Here is a 21,331-nt window from a genome sequence, read left to right on the forward strand (position 1 = left end):
AAAAATCACTTGAATGATCAAAGATAATGTAGACTTCAACTTTCTCTGTTTTTTATTTTAACTGATAAACAAACTAAAAATGGTATTTGTTCAAACAAATATTAAACAATAAAATGAGACTTAGAACTTAATCGAGCACGTTGAATGACTTAAAATTTGAGCAAAATCCCTATATTCCTAAGCAGGTATGCCAAATGCCAATCCACACAAAAAATGTCAGGTCCTGAATTTGTTGCCAAACCTTATGTATATGACAGTTTGATAATAATCATCCTGCTTCAATTCAATTGGTGTCTAAAAATTGACCAACAGTCAAAGAATGAAGATCCAATATGAACAAGTGGATAAGTCCTTACAGCAGCATTTAAGTAACACAAGGGTATAGAGAAAGATTGATATGCAGTAAGCATAGTATCCAACTTTAATTTGTTAATATAAGACATGTTATTACATCTTTTGCCAAAAGCCATAAAGCATAATAGAAAAATATAACTGTGATAGTACAGAATATTCAGTGCATATAGCATGTAAGTTGATTCAGCGATTTGATAGCCAGATTGTAATCAGCAGGGTTCACCATGACTACAAGGATTGTTTTTAGTATATTACTTTATCAAAAATTTGATCAACTAGAAGCTAACCACCATGCAAGGTTGATATAAAGACCACCACATCTTTCTCTTCCAGTGTAGTGCTCAGTTGACCACTTAGCTCCCAATCACAATCATTCACAAGGACGAGAACTCCAGGTCTACTGCAAGACAAACCACAGGCAGAAATAAATAGTTCAGCAACCCTATAATGATAATATTACACATTTTATGCATCTGGCACTTCCGTTATAAGTAATCTGATATCAACGTATCAAAGGATAGACTCTAGAACAGATAGCAAGTGATCAGAATGATCACCATAAGGTGTATCACACCAGAACATATGTCTCTAACAGACTGTAACCACTCTAACTGACTCAACTGGGAACTGTCAGTCATCTAGGGCGTGTTAACTGACATGTGTCAGTTAACTAGAGGTAGTTACGCGGAGTCTATAAATAGACTCATCGCCTTCATGTACTCTCATTGAATTCATTATATGAAATATGAAATAGATTGAGAATTCAGTTACAACAGAAAAGCAAAAGCTATCAGAGCCTAACGTTTCGGGCCATCCACCATTTATACACACACACCATGCCCAATAGCGTTGGGGGTGAGGGGGTGTATTGGGAAAAACCCAAGTCCCGCATAGAAAAGATAGGACTCTTGATAAGAGTTAACAAAGGGTGGTCCCCCATCTTGGGAGTGTGCTCCTCCGCAAGGTCTCAGGTTTGATTCTCTCCGGTGCCAATTTGGGTGGATTATTTAGCTTCTTCAAAAAAAAAAAAAAAAAAAAAAAAAAACAAAGGGTGGCCCCCTTTCACCTCACAAGCCGGTTTAGTAAGGATGAATTAGGCCAATATAAAAACCTAATACGGCATTGATGAGGCTCAACTTAAGCACAAGCATTCCTTTTCTATTCAATTTCTCTGTTGACGACAGAAAAACCTTCCATGGGTGATACTGAGGAACACAACAAATAATTACCAAGAAAAAGGATCATCTAATAGAAAGCTTATCAACTAAGGGACCAAGTCTCCATCATTCAATCATTTAGGTTCAGATAATGGTGCACTCACTTAAGATAAAATTGACCGTGGCTAGACCATTAATTACTCACATAAAAATAAGCTCATTTAGGGAAACAACTTTTAACTAATGATGCATGACTCAGGTGTATTTATATTCTAACTAATGATGCATGTATCAGGTGTATTTATATCATCAAGCTTACACAGTATCTCCTTTCATAAACATTTCAGGCCTCTCCTTTATCAAGTTGGTTCGAACCCAAGAAAGCAATCCTTTCATGGTTAACTGAAAAGTATGAAGAGAATCTTATAAGAATGCAAATCATAGAAGCGCTTTCAAAAAAAACCATAGACCAAACAATTTTAAGTCGTATACTACCTTGTCTTCTCCATTTTGTTGCTCAAATTCAACATTGACATTGTGAATCTTCTTGGAGTCGCAAAGAAGCTCCAAACCCCCTCTGCATGTTTCAACCATTTTAACCAACCAGACAAAAATTAAATTTCTAATCTCAAATATAGATAACTACATCAATACCAAATTGACATTAATCAGACATCAGTACAAAAACACTGAATGAACTTCAATTTGGTGTTCACCAACCTAAACAAACGAACAAGGTAAGGTGGACAGATCCAAAACTAAAATAACTGTATAATTTAAGCACAGTAGTAATTCCAGCAATATTGGATTAAGATATCACCATGCCTATAGCAATAGAACTTAGTTTAGGTTTGAATTACTCTTCTGATTCTACCCCAACACAAAAGTCTGTACACAGTGAAAATCATAACTAAACTCGAACAAGACATATGAAGCACGGACACAGACACCGAACATGACGCTGACACCAACACGCTGAAACCGATAATAATTTAAGAAAATGACATAATTATGTGTAATCATATGTGTCTGTGTCGTGTTGTGTCGGTGACGGACACCGACGCGTGTCCGACACGGATACACTCCTAATCCAACAATAGTAATTCCAACAATATTGGATTAAGATATAAGCATGCCGCTAGCAATTGAACTTAGTTTAGGTTTGAATTACTCTTCTGATTCTACCACAACACAAAAGTCCGTACACAGTGAAAATCATAACTAAACTCGAACAAGACCTATGAAGCATGGACACAGATATCGGACATGACACTGACACGCTGAAACAGATAATAATTTAAGAAAAATGACATAACTATGTGTAATCATAGGTGTCTGTGTTGTGTCGTGTCGGTGTCGGACACCGATACACACCTAATTCGAGGAGTGTTTGTGCTTCATAGAACAAGACTGAATTGTTTGACACTATGAAGCACGGACACTCCTCGGATTAGGCGCGTGATCCGACACCGACACATATGATTACACTGAATTATATGATTTTTTCAAATTATTAGCCGTGTCAGCGAGTCGGTGCTTGTATCGTGTCTGGTGTGCTATGAACTGGTGACCCAACTAGGTAATTATTTCAAATATCATGTCAAACCAGTTACATCAATGAACTTAATTACTCAATTTAACTAGCTGAACTATCACTCTCTCATCAAATTAGTCCCTAAGCTATTAAAATCAACTAAAAGGTTCCTAAACTATGAAAAATACATCAAATTAGTCCCTAAACAATGGTGAAAAACAACCAATTTGTAAATTTAATTCCTAAGTTATTTTTTGTAGTTTTTTGAATTAACAAGTTACAAGCAGAGAATTATAATAAATGAAATAAATAAGATAAACTTACCCAAATTCAAGTGTAAGCTGCATGTTGAATGATACTGTTTACTGAGAAACTCCAAAACCCTACAGAGAGAAAGGATCGAATGATGAGAGAGAGTTAAACTCGAACAGTGAGAGATGAAAGGGGAATTCTTCGCAATGTGCGTTCAGATTTCTTTGAAAAGCATCAAAGAAAACGATGTCGTTTTACGGATTATTTTTATTTTACAAATAGTGTTATTTTTCTTTTTGTTGGCCGGGTTTGAACCAAATAGTGTTATTTTCGTCACTATATTGAAATTTCAAAATAATTTTAACCATATATGTCAAGAAAATTGTTACACAAGAAAATTGTTGCACGTTAAAATGCTTCGTTAATAATCTCATATCACTCTCAACGTACTTACTGTTATATAAGTCATATATTGAAATTTCAAAATAATTTTAACCATACGTTTAGTTATGTCAAGAAAATTGTTACATACGCATCAGGTAAGAAACTACTTCACATCTATATTTACAGCAAGGAATGGTGACTATCGTGACATTATTTCCTGTGTGCAAAACAAAGTTTCAGATGATGACAACAACTCTCTCACACAGCCGTTCACTGAGCAAGAATTCCAAGAAGCTATTCATAGCATGCATCCAGATAAATCCCCTGGCCCAGATGGTCTCAATCCGGCTTTCTATCAACGTTTCTGGAAGGAAATAGGTGGAGATATATTTTCAGCTGCAACATCTTGGCTTGCCTCAGGTACTTTTCCTGCAGAACTGAATGCAACTCACATAGTGCTCGTGCCCAAAGGAGACACTACAGAAACTATGAAAGACCACATATTTCTCAGTAACGTGCTTTATAAGATTATCTCCAAGGTATTGGCTAACCGTCTCAGACCCTTAATCAACAAATGGATTTCTCCTGAACAAGCCGCTTTTGTCCCTACTCGCTCAATCATGGACAACGCACTCACTGCTTTTGAAATTCTTCACTACATGCGCTGTAAACATAAAGGCAAAATTGGTGATGTGGCTCTGAAACTTGATATTTCAAAAGCTTTTGATAGTGTTAGTTGGGCTTATTTACAAGCTATTCTGTGCAAGCTGGGTTTCTCTCCCCAATGGGTCTCTTGGATGATGATGTGCATCTCCAATGTTGAATACCATATAATTTTTAATGGTGACCGCATTGGTCCCATAACTCCTGAAAGGGGGCTCAGACAAGGATGTCCTTTATCTCCATACTTGTATCTTTTATGTGCTGAAGGTTTATCTGCCATCATTAAAAATTACGAACGTCGAGGCCATCTTCATGGTGCTCGAATATGCCGCACTGCTCCATCCATCAGCCATCTTTTATTTGCCGATGATAGCTTTCTTTTTTGTAAAGCTACAACTTCAGAAGCACAGCATCTTAAAGATATTCTAATTGCTTATGAACAAGCTTCAGGTCAGGCGATAAACTTGGCCAAATCAGCCATAGCTTTCAGTGCAAATACGCACCAAGGCACCATCTCGTCCATCACCTCCTCACTCGGAGTTCACAATACTATCGGCAATGGTAAATACTTGGGGTTACCATCCATGGTGGGGAGAAGTAAGAAGGCCAATTTTTCTTATCTAAAGGATCGGATTTGGAAAAAATGCCAATCTTGGAGCGCCCGATCCCTTTCTCGCGCAGGTAAGGAAATCTTGATAAAATCTGTCGCTCAAGCTATCCCTTCTTATTGTATGGGTGCCTTTCTCATTCCACCTTCTTTATGTGATGAGATTGAGCGAACGATGAACTCATTTTATTGGGGTTCTAAAAAGAATGGCCGTCGTGGAATTAATTGGATGCGTTGGGGTAAACTCACTCTACACAAAAGTTTAGGGGGCCTTGGCTTCCGTAATCTGGAGGCTTTCAACCTATCTATGCTTGGAAAGCAAAGTTGGAAACTCTTATCCGACTCCACCTCTCTTCTCACCCAGATCCTCAAAGCTAAATACTTCCCGCGCAGGGATTTCTTGGACGCCAACCTTGGCCATAATCCAAGCTACACTTGGAGGAGTCTATGGAGCACTCAATCTTTACTTTCACTGGGTCATAGATGGAAAATTGGAGATGGCACCAATATTAATGTGTGGAAAATGCCGTGGATCCGCAACCTTCCTTCCCACAAACCCTCTACCTCGCCCCCTATTCACTATGAAGATCTTACGGTAAACGCTTTGCTTAACCCAAGTCTGAATTCTTGGAACATTCCTGTCATACAGAATCTGTTTGAGGCTACTGATGTAACCGCAATTCTATCCATTCCTCTTTTTGCTCGATCAAGAACCGATTCTCGAATCTGGAAGTCAACTGTGGATGGAGCCTACACTGTCAAATCAGCTTACCGTCTCTGCTCCGATATTTTACTTGACGTTGCACCTGTCCGTAACAATTTCTGCTGGAATTCTATATGGCAGATGCAAACTCCTCACCGAGTTCGCTCCTTTATCTGGCGGTTAGCGCATCAGTGTTTACCAACCCGCGCAAATCTCATCAGCCGTGGCATCCCTTGTGTTGATTCTTGTGTTTGCTGTGACCTCTTGGCTGAAACGCATATGCATCTCTTCTTTGTTTGCTCAAAAGCTGTCAAATGTTGGGAACAAATAAGCATCCAAAACATTGTACATGGTCTGCTAGTGACAACTAATGACTTTACTTCCATGGTTTTTGATCTGTTCGACAGGTTGCCCACACATCAAAGATATATAGCAGCCATGGTTCTTTGGAGTTTGTGGAAAAACCGCAATTCAAAGCTTTGGGATAACACAGATAACTCACCGGCCTACATAGTTACCCGAGCTAAGGACACTCTCAATGAATGGAGTTGTATGCAAAAAGCAAAGTTGCCTATCCAAGCGTCCAATATTCCTCATGCTTGGAGAAAACCTCCCGTGGGAACAATCAAATGCAATGTTGATGCCGCGTCTTTCAACAACAATTCAATTATGGGGTATGTTATTTGTTTTAGAGACTCCTCGGGATCTTTTATGTTTGGCAAATCTGATTATATTTATTCTTCCACCACAATCCTAGAAGCCGAAACCATAGGCTTGTTGGAAGCTATAAAAATGGCCATCTCGTATGGAATGACTGCTGTCTTTTTTGAAACCGATTGTAAGTCTCTGGTTGATGCACTCGTCAAAAACTCCAACCCTCATAATGAATTTGGTGATCTCATCTCCCAGTGTAGAAGTCTCTTACTTACCAGTCCCGACTTTGTAGTGTCGCATATTCGGAGGCAAGCAAATAGTGTTGCTCACAATATAGCTAGAGCATCTCTATATCACACTAGCCCCCATATTTTCACTCTTGTACCAACAACTTTGTATTCGTTGATTATGAATGAAATGGCTTAACTTTGCCTTTGCCCAAAAAAAAAAAAATTGTTACATAAGAAAATTGTTGCACGTTAAAATGCTTCGTTAATAATCTCATATCACTCTCAACGTACTTACTATTACATAAGTCATATATTGAAATTTCAAAATAATTTTAACCATACGTTTAGTTATGTCAAGAAAATTGTTACACAAGAAAATTATTGCACGTTAAAATGCTTCGTTAATAATCTCATATCACTCTCAACGTACTTACTATTATATAAGTCATGGTAAGAAAAGAGTGGTTAGTATTTAAGTATTATTTCAACGTTAGATTGTATTTAAACTAATGAAGTACTCCCTCCGTTACATGATTAAACAATTTACGAATATATGTTTTCGATTTGATTGCATTTATCTATATTATACATGACAAATCTGATAGTGACTCAAATTAATTGATACGATAATATAATAATATTTTTCATAAAATTAAAACAATAAAAAAATGAATAAGATTGGAGATCCCGAAGAAACCATAGAAAGAATAACATGTATGATCACGAATAAGACCACCAACACTTTCCAAGTTGGAATCGAGGAAAACATTGCCAACAACATTGAAAGCTATTGAATCACACTAGGTTGTAGCCAAGTGACGATATGAGCAAACTGTTGAACAATGTGAGAGGTTGGAGAAGCAAAATCTTTCAAGACATGATGTAAAAGAGATAACCTTTCAGTGTCAATGTCTTGGACAAAATGCTTAATATTCTCAAAGATATATTTTTTTGTGAAAACACCAAATCTTCCACATGATAATGGGTCAATGGGGACAATATCTGAAATAACTTCTTTCATCCAAGTACACAAACTATTTCGATCATAAGGAGTGACAGACTGGTGGAGACAAATAGACCACACATCTTTGGCACGTCAGCAGAAAAAAAAAACATATAACATATCTTCACTACCTTCGTTGTAAATGGGGCATAAGTTTTGAAAAGATAAGATTATAGGACAATAAAACAGCCCTGAAAGGTATAGAGTCGTAACGCAATTGCCATAAGAAGAACTAAATATTGGAAGGAACACAAAGGCACCAAATCCAATCAAACATTCTTCCTCGAGCAACGAAATATGGGCTTCCATTAACCTTTATAGCCTTCTCGAACAAATGAGGAAGGTCATGCAAAAGAAAAGGATGGGCCAAATTAATCGTATTGATATTATTAGTGGTAAATATGGAACATAGGTGAGAAAGTTGTCAATCATTCCTGTCAATTATTAGTGGGAAATATGCAAAAGTTCCTTAATGCTCCAGCTCATATCATAGTAGTGAACGTTATAAACATAAGTACAATGAGGCTCTTTATCTAGCCAGGGGCTATACCAAAAACCGGAGTTACAACCCCCCACTTTGAATTGAAACCCATTTATATGGAGCTCAATATAGTTTTGTAGAGTTCCAAGTAGGAGATCCCTTTCGAGTGGTAGCATTTGAGACCAAATTTTCCCCAAGTATATATCTTTAAATAGTGTGACCCATAATTTATCTTTAAGGGTAAGAATATACCACACTAATTTGTCAAGGAGAGGCACATTTTGGAATATATCAATATGAATATCAAGGTTACCCAATCTATTGTGTCGAGTCCTTTTATCCCAACTAACCAAATGAATCCTTTTGTCTTTTAACCCCTTCCACACAAATCTACATGCAACTTTGTCAAGATAATCATAAATAGATTGAGAATACCACTGAATTTGCATCGCGTAAGAAGGTATAAATTTAATAACAATAATAGCAGGAACCAAACTACCAGGCCTATTGAGGAGCCCCCTTTCCAAGAAGCCAGATTGGAGTCCACACAATCAACCACACCCACAATGTTGTCGGGTGATGCGCCCTTGAGGTAGTTTGAAGACGGGATATTTTCCCAAGTTAGCGATGAATCTGATATTGGTTATACCATCATTCTTATTCATTTTTGCATTGGTGACACCTACAAAAGCAAAAATAATTGTTTTTTTAGGTTTACTTTCAATCCTTAGCTATGAAACCCAGATACACAATGCTTTATTAAGGTATAAACAAAATCATCATTAAAATAACTCAACAAATTTTATTAATTGTTGACTTGTTGAGTCTCCTACCGGTCATATGTCATTACCTTGATCCACAATAGACATAACTTATAGGTTTGATTTATCAAATGACAGTTCTCATGATTCACATTTTAAATTGAACTATACACATCTTTATTAAAATATCATAATATTGTCTCACTTTTTTTATCCGTCATTTTTTATAGGATAAGGTAAAGTATCTACTAAAAGATTTTTTTTTTTAAAATTTTAATATTAGCTCCAATAATTCGTTCATATGTATATGTGAATAACAAAAACATATCGATGTCCAATACGTAACAAATACATATACATCTTTATATTTAGAGTATCCGAACTTCATAATCCTAACTGAGCACAAAAGTTAACTAACCCTGATGATAAACAAATTGAGTCTTTTCCTTGTCTTTTTCTTGTTATTTTTTTTCCTTTTGTAACAAAAATAAAAAACAAATTTTCCCCTATCTTTCCTAAAAAACAAATAAAATAAAATTCCTCTATCTTTTATAAAATAAAACAGAAAAATGAATGGATTTAATACAAGAAGATTTGGATTTAGATTCAGTCTCTCCAAAATCTGAAAACACATTACATTACCACTTTTAATTGTATTGAAAATCCAAATTCAAACCTCAAACCTAAACAAATAAAACAAAACAAAAACATCATTCATTCTCTGATTCATCAAACAACAAAGAGAATAGAATCAGAGAAACAACAACGTTGTTGCTATTGCTATGGAAGATCAACCATTACCAGAAGGAACATTACAAAACATCCTAGAACAAGAAACCTTAAAGTGGGTTTTCGTTGGTGGCAAAGGTGGTGTTGGAAAAACAACATGCAGTTCAATTCTCTCTATTCTTCTCGCTTCTGTTCGTTCTTCCGTTCTCATTATCTCAACCGATCCTGCTCATAATCTTAGCGATGCTTTTCAACAACGATTCACAAAAACCCCTACTTTGGTTAATGGTTTCTCCAATCTCTATGCTATGGTTTGTTTCTTCACTCTCTCACTCTTACCCTCTAATCAATTTTCAATTTTTTGTAATCCAAAAGTGATGAATTTTGCTTCTTGTGGTGATTAATTGAACCCCTTTTGATATTTTATGAATTTCATTATATAACCCTGAATTCAATTTTCAATTTTTGTTATCTAAAACTGTTGAATTTTGTTAATTGTTAAGAATAATTGATACCCTTTTATTTTTTATGAATCTAGGTATAGCCCTTTTGTCAATTTTCAATTTTCTGAATCCAAAAGTGATAAATTATGCTTCTTGTGGTGAAGAATTGAACCCCTTTTATTTTATTTTTATGAATCTGAGCATGCCCCTTTTGTCAATTTTTGATTTTTTTTAATGCAAAAGTGTTGAATTTTGCTTCTTGTGGTGAATAATTGAACTCCTTATACTTTTTTTTTTATGAATCTCAACATAACCCTGTTGTTAATTTTCAATTTTTGGCTTACAAAACTGTTAAATTTTGTTTATTGTGGTGAATAATTGAACCCCTTTATTAGGGATTGGTCTGTGTAATTTTGTCATGTATTGTGATGATCTGTTTTGTAGGAGGTGGATCCTACAGTTGAGCATGAGGATATGGGTAGTTCTGATGGGATGGATAATTTGTTCAATGAGCTAGCTGGTGCAATTCCTGGAATTGATGAGGCTATGAGCTTTGCTGAGATGTTGAAGTAAGTATACTTATAAGTTATAATCTTATTGAACATGTTTTATTTTTTTTTATTCTGATTTTTGAATTAGTTTGAGGTATGTGAATGTTTGATGTTTAGTGTTTACCATAGATTAAACTGATTTAGGGTGAATCTTTTGGGACATTTCAGTGATTTGAGTTAAAGATAGGTCGATGATAATTCTATGTAATAGTTTCAGAAACTGTTTGTTATCACCCTTATTGAAACTTTTGAAAAAAGCGTAGGTCGCAACAACACTAGAGAGAGGGAGAGAGCTGGCGTAGCACGTATAGTAGAAAAGATGGTGGAAACTAGGCTTAGGGTGTTTGGGTATGTAGAGAGAAGACCTGTGGATTATATAGTAAAGAGAGTAGATTAGATGCTAGAAAAACTATAAGAGAAACTATTAAGATCTATAGATAAATGAGCTGGATAGAAATGAGTCCAGATCTGCTTCAGTACCCAATCTGGCCAGTTTCCCAGTTAGTATCGTAGATGCATGACACGTGCTAATTTTAATTTTCACGGTTCAGATTAAAATTTAAACCAGTTCTCGATTTGCCTCACCATCTTGTCGTCTCCACTGAAAACCAATTTCCCAATTCCAATCACTGTCTCTCCTTTGTCCATTTATTACCTGAATGGTGTGGTCGTGGGTTGGGTTTTGCAATTCAGAGTCTTTGATTGGAAGCAAATTACAATCTTTCACCATCTAGTTTTGTTTGAGGCATTCTGTTTAAAATACTTAAAACATCAAGAAACTCACAATCTTTCCTCAAACACACGGTTTCAAAAGGACCTAGAAATAGCAGGAATTTAACTTAATTTTATATAAAGGGGAAGTTGTCCTTTTCGATATGTTCCTTGTAAGAAAAAGAGGAATAGGAATAGAAACACAATGGCAGTGGCTTCGGTGTTGCTGTCGAGCTGTTGAGGGTGCTGCGGCAGAGCGATTCAAGGTACTGCGGCGGAGCGAGTAACTGTGTTGCAGAATGGTGAGCGTAACACTGTTATGGATTTGAAAAATGAAAGGTGTATTGTTTATACTTTTTAATCTGAACCGTTGAAATCTTAATTGCCACTTGTCATGTATCTGTATCACAAACGGGAAACTGGACATATTGAGTACTGGAGCAGATCCGGACTCGATAGAAATATGATATATGTTAGAACTTTATGGCGTCGTTTGATCCATGTAGCAGTTCCAACTTAGTGGAATAAGGCTTGGTTGTTGTATTGTATCCTGAAAATAGATACCGAGGTTGGTATGTTTTTTACCATATCTTTCGTTAGTCAATTTTTTCATGTAAGATACAGAATTCCTTTTTGCATGAATCCCACTATGCTTATGAATATGATACCTGCTGTCCTGCACTCTCCCGTGGCCTCTGATCTTTATCTTTACTTTACCCTAGAAACAAATTATCTGAACTTACGAAGATGTCCCAAACTTGTGAAGATAAGTTTTCAAGGAGCAAAAAGATATCGATTAGTCCTTATTTGTTGCTTGTTATCTAGAGGCTTTAAATTAATCTTGAGGTTTTGCTCGTGACTATTTATGCGAAAACATTGGTATCTGGTGGTGGGATGGCAAACAGTTTCTCACATGTCATAGAAAATTGAATTCTCTTGGGAAATTAAGACATGGGAATCGTAAATTATTTCACACAAAATATTAGGGTACATTAAAAAACTTCCTATCATAAGTCTCTGAGAAATCCTTGAAAAATTCTGCAGTAAAGGTTAGTTATCCTTATTGCATAAGTAAAAATTGTTTTGTCAGCATCCAAGCATTTATTGTTTTTCTATGATTGATTTGTCTAGAAACCTGTTAATCAAGTATGTGCTGCTCCCGTAGGGATATTGAAATGTTGCTTTTCAACGCAACATTTATATTGTTCAGCATGTTTTTTAACTATGCTGTCAACAGCACTGTGATCACGCGCTAAAGCGGTTTTGCAGAACAGTTTAGGGCTCTTCTGCGATGCAATTTCAATGCTACCCATGGCGAGTGGTCAACAGTAGCAACGAAAGCGGCCGCTAATTGCGGCAGAGAAGGTGTTTCACAGCCGCATTTGTGCTGGGGATTGCAATGGCCTGTTTTTTTTTTCCTTGAAACAGTTGGCAATACCCTGTTTGCCCTCTGATATTTTTTGACTCAATTAGTAGCCAAGTTATATTGGGTTTTGATTTGTTTTCTGGTGACATATTAACAAAATTAATTATAATTATCAAGTATGATTATCCCTTTAATCTGGTGTATTTTGCTATTTTTGAGTATTTATGTATCTTGTTGGAATTTGTGTTTAGTTGGTATACTAATTTCTAGTCTTCGCAATAGCAGCTATCCTATTATCTGCTATACCGCTATAATAGTTTTGGGGTCTGAGCGCCACTATCTAAGATTAACAACCAACGGTTTTTGATCTATAATATTATTTTTTATTTCTTTTCAGATTGGTGCAGACAATGGATTATTCTGTTATTGTATTTGATACTGCTCCCACTGGCCATACCCTTAGACTGTTGCAATTCCCATCAGTTTTAGAAAAGGGTCTTGCAAAGGTGATGTCTTTGAAGAATAAATTTGGGGGTTTGTTTAGTCAGGTATGCATTTAAGGCTCAAACTTCTATAATTGTGTGAAGTTGACTAGGTTATGTTTCAATATATAAACTCTTATTTTCAACCAGTGTTATCTAATAGTGGGTATATCAGCGCTATGGTGTAGGAGAATTTGAACAAATCGCTTTTGTTCCGCACTACACTATTTAGTATCAAGTTTTGTCAAGTAGCGACTATAGGAGCCCTACAGCATTGTAGTATATTTGAATTTGAACAACGCTATTTTCTGCGATTGACAGCATTGTTTTCAACAAAAAAGAAAATTTTAAAAAGTAACCTATCATCTTCATTGGCTCTATGAATAATCAATTGTTTTGGTTCTTCTGATTCTGGACAACATTTGCATTATTCTTGTGATTTAATTATTCAGTGGCATAACTAGGGGCAAGCTTTGATGATTCATGATATTGTATATGTTTGGTTCATTTTTTATTTTGTAATTGGCAACTTTTCTTAACTTTCACCTTCGTATGATATTGTGTACTTTTGATTCATGATATTGTATATGTTCGGTTCATTTTTTATTTTGTAATTGGTAACTTTTCTTAACTTTCATCATCACAGATGACTCGCATGTTTGGCATGGGTGATGATTTTGGTGAAGATGCAATCCTTGGGAAGCTAGAAGGAATGAAGGATGTAATTGAACAAGTTAATATGCAATTCAAAGATCCAGTAAGAATTTCATCTAATTTCTGTTTTGTATTGTCTTGGAAAGTATACTACGATGTTTATTCTTTCGCTGAATTTTTCCGTATATTATTGCCAATCAATAAACTTTATTTTTTTTCCTTCATATACTCAAACTTTAGATTTGTATAAAACAAAATGACCTTATAATTGTTTGTATTTTTCTTTATTCACAGGACATGACAACCTTTGTCTGTGTTTGCATTCCCGAATTCCTCTCGCTTTATGAAACAGAAAGATTGGTTCAAGAACTCACAAAGTTTGAGATCGACACACACAATATCATCATTAATCAAGTTATCTTCGACGATGAAGGTAATCTGCTTGTTATATCTGTGGCATATATATTTGCATTTTCTTATAGATTTTGTCAGCTAATCTGTTTTTCTCCTGCAGATGTCGAATCCAAGTTACTTAAAGCAAGAATGAAAATGCAGCAGAAGTATTTGGACCAGTTTTACATGTTGTATGATGACTTTAACATTACTAAGCTGCCACTGCTTCCACAAGAGGTAAGTTGTTTTGTTCTTGATTTTAGAGTCGGTGCTGTTAAGTAGCTGCGCTATAATGTAGCAGAATTTGAACAAATTGTTATTGTTCTGCGATATACTATTTAGTACAAAGTTTTGTCAAATAGAGGCCATAGCAGCGCTGTAGCTCTATAGTGTAGCGGAATTTGAACGGGCTGCTTTTGGGATACACAATTGACAACATTGTTAAGAGCACATCCATGCGTATATTACTGCATGAGAAGTGCCAGCAACACACTCTGACACTCCTTTCGACATTCCTTTCAAAACTCGATGATATTGGTTGAAAGTTAAGTGGATCCCTCTAATTTATTGGATCTCATTCTCTGTGGTGGGACCCATTTCTAAAATGGTGGGACTCATGAATTCCAACCAATAACAGAAAGTGTTTGAAGTCAGAAGTCGGAGAGTGTGTTGCTAGGACTTTTCTTTCTACATATATAATTACAAAATTTCATGTTTATGTCATGATGATGCCGAAAAAAATCCTCGTGGTTATTTGTGATAATCATCGAAACAATATGAGTATATTATGTTTGTATCAATCAGACTTTGATCAGTAGTGCAAATTGACAGGTTACTGGTGTTGAAGCTCTGAGATCATTTTCAAAACATTTTACGACACCGTATGAATCCATATGCAGTAGAGATCAAGTAGAGCGGTTAGAGAATAGAGTAACGGCGCTACAACACCAGTTAAAAGAGGCAGAAGAAGAATTGGAGAGAGTTAAAACAGGGAAGAACAAGGATTGATTGTTTTCATTCATATGAATAATGTCATTATTGTATTCTCTTTTGGTTCACATTTTATTTTTTGAAGTCTAAAACTTATAAAGCATCATTCTCTTATCTGTTTTGGGATGCTATGTAAACCAAAAATTAAAAGGATAAAAATGTTTAGGGTAGTCTTATTTGTTTCAAGAATATTCTTTACCTGCAACTTTCAGTTTATGAGTTGGATGATTTTTTGAGTATTCTTAACATGTTTGTTTTCAACTTTCCAAGTTAAAAGGTAAAGGTGACATGGTATAAAATGTGCAATTGTTCTAAATGAAAAAGCTCTAGTTGGCTGTGCTTGTGCAGCCAAGTTTGATGTACAATATTTCGAGTAGAGATTAAATTTCATACACTTTCAGTATGAAATAAATAAATAAAAAAATACACTTTCAGTATTAAATAAAAAATTTACACAAATCACTCACTCATATGTGTGTAAAAGTATAGTGTGCAGATATAAAACTAGAGTAGTAAGAGCATTTGTTTACAAGATAATTGATCTTTAAAGATGGAACCACAAAAAAATATGGGAATGAATTCTCATGTGTAATTTAGAGAGAATAAATAAAGTGGTGATCTATTACCATTCAAATTCAATTTAGGGAAAGGTTAACGAGTGCCCTTAGGGCACTTGTTAAAGAAGAACACTTGTCTTAGGATTGACGCATTCAACATATTGAAACTTGAAAAAGTATTTTTTTTTTACACAAAACTTACCAATTATTTCTTAGTATCATTAATAAGTGCTCTAAGAACACTTGTTAGCGAGACCCTTCAATTTATCTAAAATCCTTATGTGTTTCTATCTCCTGGTGAATTACACATGAGAATTTATCACGAAATCCATTTACTCTCTCATGTGTAAATTACACAACATCCATTTGCAAAAATCGTTCATAGAAGAAGATCCGATCCTTGTATTCATTGACTCATGATAATAGTACTTTCTCTTCTTCAACTCTTATTTTATGATAGAGTCCATGATAATGAGATGGTTTACTCCGCATTTTATTTTGATGACGATGTTGATATTTTGCATTACATTATTTCTAAACATTCAAATTGAAAGAATTTTTGTTTATTTTTTGGTTAAGTGGTATAGTGGTTAAGGTGAATAAGTAAAGTATTCAAGGTTCGAACCCCAAACCTCTATATATATCATGCAATGTTTTTTATCAACTACAACTAAGCTTACTGTGACTGTTTTTTAAATGCTTCTAATTGTAATTTGTACCATAATAACTGTTAAAAAAAAATCTGTCAATAAATAAATAAATAAAGAAGGAAAGAAAACTTCTAGTTTTTATTTCCTTCATTGTGTAATGTTACCTCATGTGATTCAAAGGTAGACAAGTTAATGTCCAAAGACATACTTGTTTTAGGAGTTATAAAAATATACTCCACGACTAAGATTTACTATAATTAGTTTAGGGCTTTAGGCCACTCATATACATTTCGGAGTTCATTTCAGCCATATATATATAACAAAATAAACTTAACTTATTGCATAAAAAACAACATCAATTAGCTATTTAAAGAAGAAAAAAAATCTTATAGTGAAGGTCATATTCAAGAGTTGCACGCCTAGCTATGAGTCAATATGGGAACTGTTCTTCATCGTTGTGAGCAGTACTTCATCGTTGGATTGAAAGAAATTTGCAAACTTTAGGGTGTGTTTGATAAAAATAAGCTAAAACTAATAGCTGAAAAACTAATTTATAATTAATATCTAATAGCTTATAGTTTATAGATAAAAAATAACTTATTAAAATTAAGGTGTTTGGGTAAAATTAGTGGTTGAAATGATTGATAAATATAAAATGACATATTTGTTTAATTTTTTCTTTTATGAATTATTAAACTGTAAGATGTTAATTTAATTTCTTGACAAATTTTATTTAACTAAAATTTCTTCACTGTTGTTTAATTATATATGTTATGTTCCAAAAACTTCTCACCCACCTCATTTAGTAACGGACTGAGGTGGAATAGTGTTTGCAGGCACCACCTCCGATGAGATCAGGCGCGTTACTCTGTAGCGCTTTATCAACTCTAGATGTCGATCTAGTTTCACTTTGGATCAACTTCGATTCACTAAAAATATATCTATTAGTTTCTCGAAGAGAACAATGATTACCTTTCATGGAGGAAACAGGTGGAAATTAAAAAGAAAACTGTTCAGCATGATTTTAAGAATAATTAGTAATTAACCAACTATATACTAAGCTAAGACTTAAAAAAAACATGAACGAAATTTACAACTTAATTATTTATACTAAAAGAGGAAAAGTGATTTTGTTGATATAGAACATATAATTCCAAAGTTCATATATATTTCCATAACTATATATTACAAGGGTGATAATCCATGACTAGAAATTGAAGGTTAACTGTTCCTACTCTGACAACAATATGCATGGTACACAAGAAGCCAATTCCTATAAATTACACAACAAAGAACAATAATAAATTCTAGGTATGATGATATGAAGGTGTAATCTTGATAACAAGGCCAGGGAAGACATCATCAGGGTCATGAATATGAGGATTATTCTCAACAATAAAAGGATCATTACACTTATCACTAATAGTATTAAGTGTCTCACCTTCACCAACCACATAGATTTCGTCGCATGGTTTCGAAGACAAGAAATGGTTGCTTTCTATGGTGTTATGATCTTGATTATTTGGAATCAAAGAGCTGTGTGTAAGTATGGTTAGAAGTATAAGTGCTGCAAGAACAATAGCACAATACCATGAAGTTGCATCAGCTATGGCTTTTGAGCTTAATTTTCGTCCCTTTCTTGAGTTGAAAGAAACCATGATGATCAAGATAAAAGTGAGAAAGATTGATGAGAGAAAAGAATGGTTTGGAAAGTGATTATAAAGAAAAAGTAAAGATGGAGCATGATGTGTGTGTGAGGGTCAGTTTTGGCGGTTACTAGGAAAAGGGAGTTGAGGTGTGGAGAAAAATGGGGGAAGATAGTGTTAATATTATTTTTTTTTGTACATAAACAAAGAAGTAACTAGATTCTTTTTTTGACTAAATGTGTGCAACTAGATTTGGACCTACAACTTCTTGCAAACCACTAAAAATATAAGAATGCTCTTTAGATATCTGGTGATTGTTCTCAGGAATCTATCAAACACCAATTACTATCATTTGATACATTTAAGATTGATTAAGACATTTTTTAAATTAGTTTACCCAATTTAAAAAATGTATTGAACTGTAGTTAATTACCGTTCGACTTTTCTTAAGTGCCTAAAAGTAATTGTCAAAATATAATTTCTCACTCATGGCTTATGTTATAATGTTTTTTTTCTCGCATGTTGTAGTCTTGTTTTGGTACCACTACATTTTTTGGTATCAAGTAGGCAATTATACGGATGATGGAAAAATATTTACTAAATTTGAAATAAGTTTGGTAAATTGAAATTTTGAGATAAACTATTGTTGGTGATCATATCATTGATACCTATTCATATATAAATGAGGAAATTATACTCATCTCTTGTAAGAGAAACTTAATTTACACTATCTCGCTTTTGTTGCAATATACACCTCTCTCTCCTCTTATGTAAAATTTATTAGAGAAAATGTTGGAACAATGTTTTAAAAAATAGTTTAAAAAGTTTTTCAACCATTGAAGAAATTTTTAGGATGACTTGCATTAGCACTGCCTAAATTTGTACAAACAGACTATCAACCACATAGCCTCTAAGATAAAACAACCCAATCTAAATTGTATAGGATCTCCTAATGCATTGTAGGAACTGCTCTAGGCATACATCATCTATATGACCCTTAGAGCACTCAATATGGTACAAGACCACTCAATATGATATAAAACCATTCTTACTTACGTAGAGACAACCAAAAAGACTTTTTTTTTCCTTTAATAGAAGAAGAAAATTGGTTCTTTTTAGGTATCTTAAATTGGTTTAATCTATAAAAAAAAATCAAATTGATTTAATAAATTTTTTTATTTAAATTAAATGAGTAAAATATGTTTAATAATTATATAAAAATAATAAAATTACTTAGTTAGTTACCACATTGCAGCCAGGTCAATAATGTCATCCACATGGATGAACACAACATCTTGTTTTTCAACGTAGCAACCCTATGCGATTCTCCTAAGTACCAATTTTGGTGGAATAGTTTGGTTTCTTAAGAAATAAAAAAACAGCATGAACCCATGTTATAAACACTCAAATTTAAATGGAATAAAAGGTAATAGTTACATTTTGGGTATGTACCACATGAAATTTACATGCAATTGTGGGATTTTGGATTTAAACTTCAATGAAGGTTTTCATCCCTTAGTATTGACATCGTTAGTTAAGCTAATCTTATAAAATAAAAACAAAAAATAAAAGAGATAGTTAACCCTAAAATTTTATATAATAGTAAATATTATATAGTCCTGACCTAACCCTAATCCCGCTATATTATATTACTTGAAATTATTTATTCTGACTTTCTATTGGCCAAACTCACTATACACTAGATTATAACATTACTTTGCTTTCTCACTTTGACTTTTAAAACATGTTTACAATTTTCAATTTACTTATTTTAGTTATTCTTTTAACATGAATATAATCAAACTAGATTTTTTACCCGTGCTCCGCACATGTTTATTGTAAAGGGATTGACACATAAGGGATTGCTGCAGACCTAACAAAATTAATAAATAAGGATTAGGGTATTCTGTTTGTAAACATATTAAATAAGTGTAGAAAATATTGTCAAAAATAGAAGGCAACAGGATAGGAATGAAATTGGTGCGATTCATTGTTTTAGTATTAAATAAGTGTACAAAATATTTCATTCAAAAAAAAAAAAGTGTACAAAATATTGTAAAAAAAAAAGGCATGAAGATGGTGGGCATGAAATTGGTGCGATGCATTTTTTTAGTATTAAATAAGTGTACAAAATATTGTCAAAAAAAAAAAAGGCAAGAGGATAGGAATGAAATTGGTGCGATGCATTTTTTTAGATGAAATTTGTTAGGTTAAATTACTACTAACCTAATACAGCAAATGAGCGGGAAAATATTAGGTTAAATTGCTTCAGACGTAACAAAATTAATAAATAAGGATATGAAGCCTGGGAGAGAAGTAATTCGGGAACACAACTTGATTATACTGTTTGGTAAAAAAATAAAGTCAATAACTTAGTGTAATTTTTGCACCTTTTTTGTTTTTTTTTTTGTAGTCGTTTCATAGCATGGTACTGAATGCATCTCTGCAAGTTCCTTTTTCTTTTCATTTTTATAGATTTAACAGCCCTTTCGGTTAGGATTAGTTTCTTGGTGCATGCTTACTACATGTTAGGATATTAAAGTTGGATCTTTAAAATTGCAGATATTTTGACTGGTTCAGATGATAATTTTATCACTAGAAACTTCACTTTTTAGTGTAATTTTGTATCTCTCTTTATTTCTCCTATATTATATTACTTGAAGTTATTTATTCTGACTTTTTATTTGCAAAAATCACTACACTAGATTATAACATTACTTTGCTTTCTCACTTTGTCTTTTTAAACATGTTTACAATTTCAAATTGCTTATTTTAGTTGTTCTTTTAACATTAATGTAATCAAATATGAAGGTCGAGAAAGAAGGAATTTCGGAACACAATGATGATATTATTTGGTAAGAAAATAAAGTCAATAGCTTAAATTGGTGTAATTTTTGCATCTTTTTTGTTGTTGTTTTTTGCGGTCGTTTCATAGCATTGTATTGAAAATATCTATGCAAGTAAAAATATAGCCAATTTAATATTTATGTACGAAATTCGCACGGTTAGAATCTAGTAAATTTAAAAGTGTGAGTAGACTATAGAGATTTGCACTACCAAAAAAAGAATTAACACTACCAAAAAAAGATTTGCACTACCAAAAAAAGAATTAACACTATCCAAAAAAGACTATAGAGATTTGATCAAAAAAAGACCATAGAGAGAATAGCGGGATCAATAACAACCCTAGAAGCATCGACTTATATACCTAACCAGTCAACCCTAGAAGAACTCTTTTTACCTCGCTGCGCTGCCCCTCAATTAGAAAAGTGAATCTTCATTCTTCGTTTCATAACTCTAGGTCAGTGATATATTCCATCATCTGTTTTTTTTTTTCCCATCTCTTTATTGTTTAATATTAACCCTTTCTTTAGTG

At 33.9% G+C, this 21,331-nt stretch overlaps 3 protein-coding genes across 3 annotated transcripts; 1 reads left to right on the forward strand and 2 right to left on the reverse strand.

Moving 5' to 3' along the window:
• Positions 1-398: 398 nt before the first annotated feature.
• Positions 399-3,542, reverse strand: LOC146897997 (ubiquitin-related modifier 1 homolog 2-like). The gene is made up of 4 exons (XM_085732730.1): positions 3,370-3,542; positions 2,007-2,088; positions 1,831-1,913; positions 399-754 (listed from the first exon to the last, which is right to left on the reverse strand). Exons 1-4 carry the CDS (start codon positions 3,390-3,392, stop codon positions 637-639), a joined length of 306 nt encoding a protein of 101 aa, XP_085588856.1. The 5' UTR covers positions 3,393-3,542; the 3' UTR covers positions 399-636.
• Positions 3,543-9,372: 5,830 nt separating this feature from the next.
• Positions 9,373-15,348, forward strand: LOC146897998 (P-loop containing nucleoside triphosphate hydrolases superfamily protein). Its single transcript, XM_085731423.1, has 7 exons — positions 9,373-9,823; positions 10,400-10,524; positions 12,981-13,131; positions 13,712-13,822; positions 14,014-14,152; positions 14,234-14,349; positions 14,944-15,348. The coding sequence occupies exons 1-7, from the start codon at positions 9,566-9,568 to the stop codon at positions 15,118-15,120; spliced, it is 1,077 nt and encodes a 358-aa protein (XP_085587549.1). The 5' UTR covers positions 9,373-9,565; the 3' UTR covers positions 15,121-15,348.
• A 2,086-nt stretch (positions 15,349-17,434) lies between these two features.
• Positions 17,435-18,099, reverse strand: LOC146897999 (uncharacterized). The gene has a single exon (XM_085735162.1). It carries the CDS (start codon positions 17,965-17,967, stop codon positions 17,617-17,619), a length of 351 nt encoding a protein of 116 aa, XP_085591288.1. The 5' UTR covers positions 17,968-18,099; the 3' UTR covers positions 17,435-17,616.
• Positions 18,100-21,331: the final 3,232 nt, after the last annotated feature.

This window comes from Medicago sativa, chromosome 8, assembly GCF_051527215.1.
Source record: "Medicago sativa cultivar Bolivia chromosome 8, Bolivia_mono, whole genome shotgun sequence".
NCBI classification, from domain to species: domain Eukaryota; kingdom Viridiplantae; phylum Streptophyta; class Magnoliopsida; order Fabales; family Fabaceae; genus Medicago; species Medicago sativa.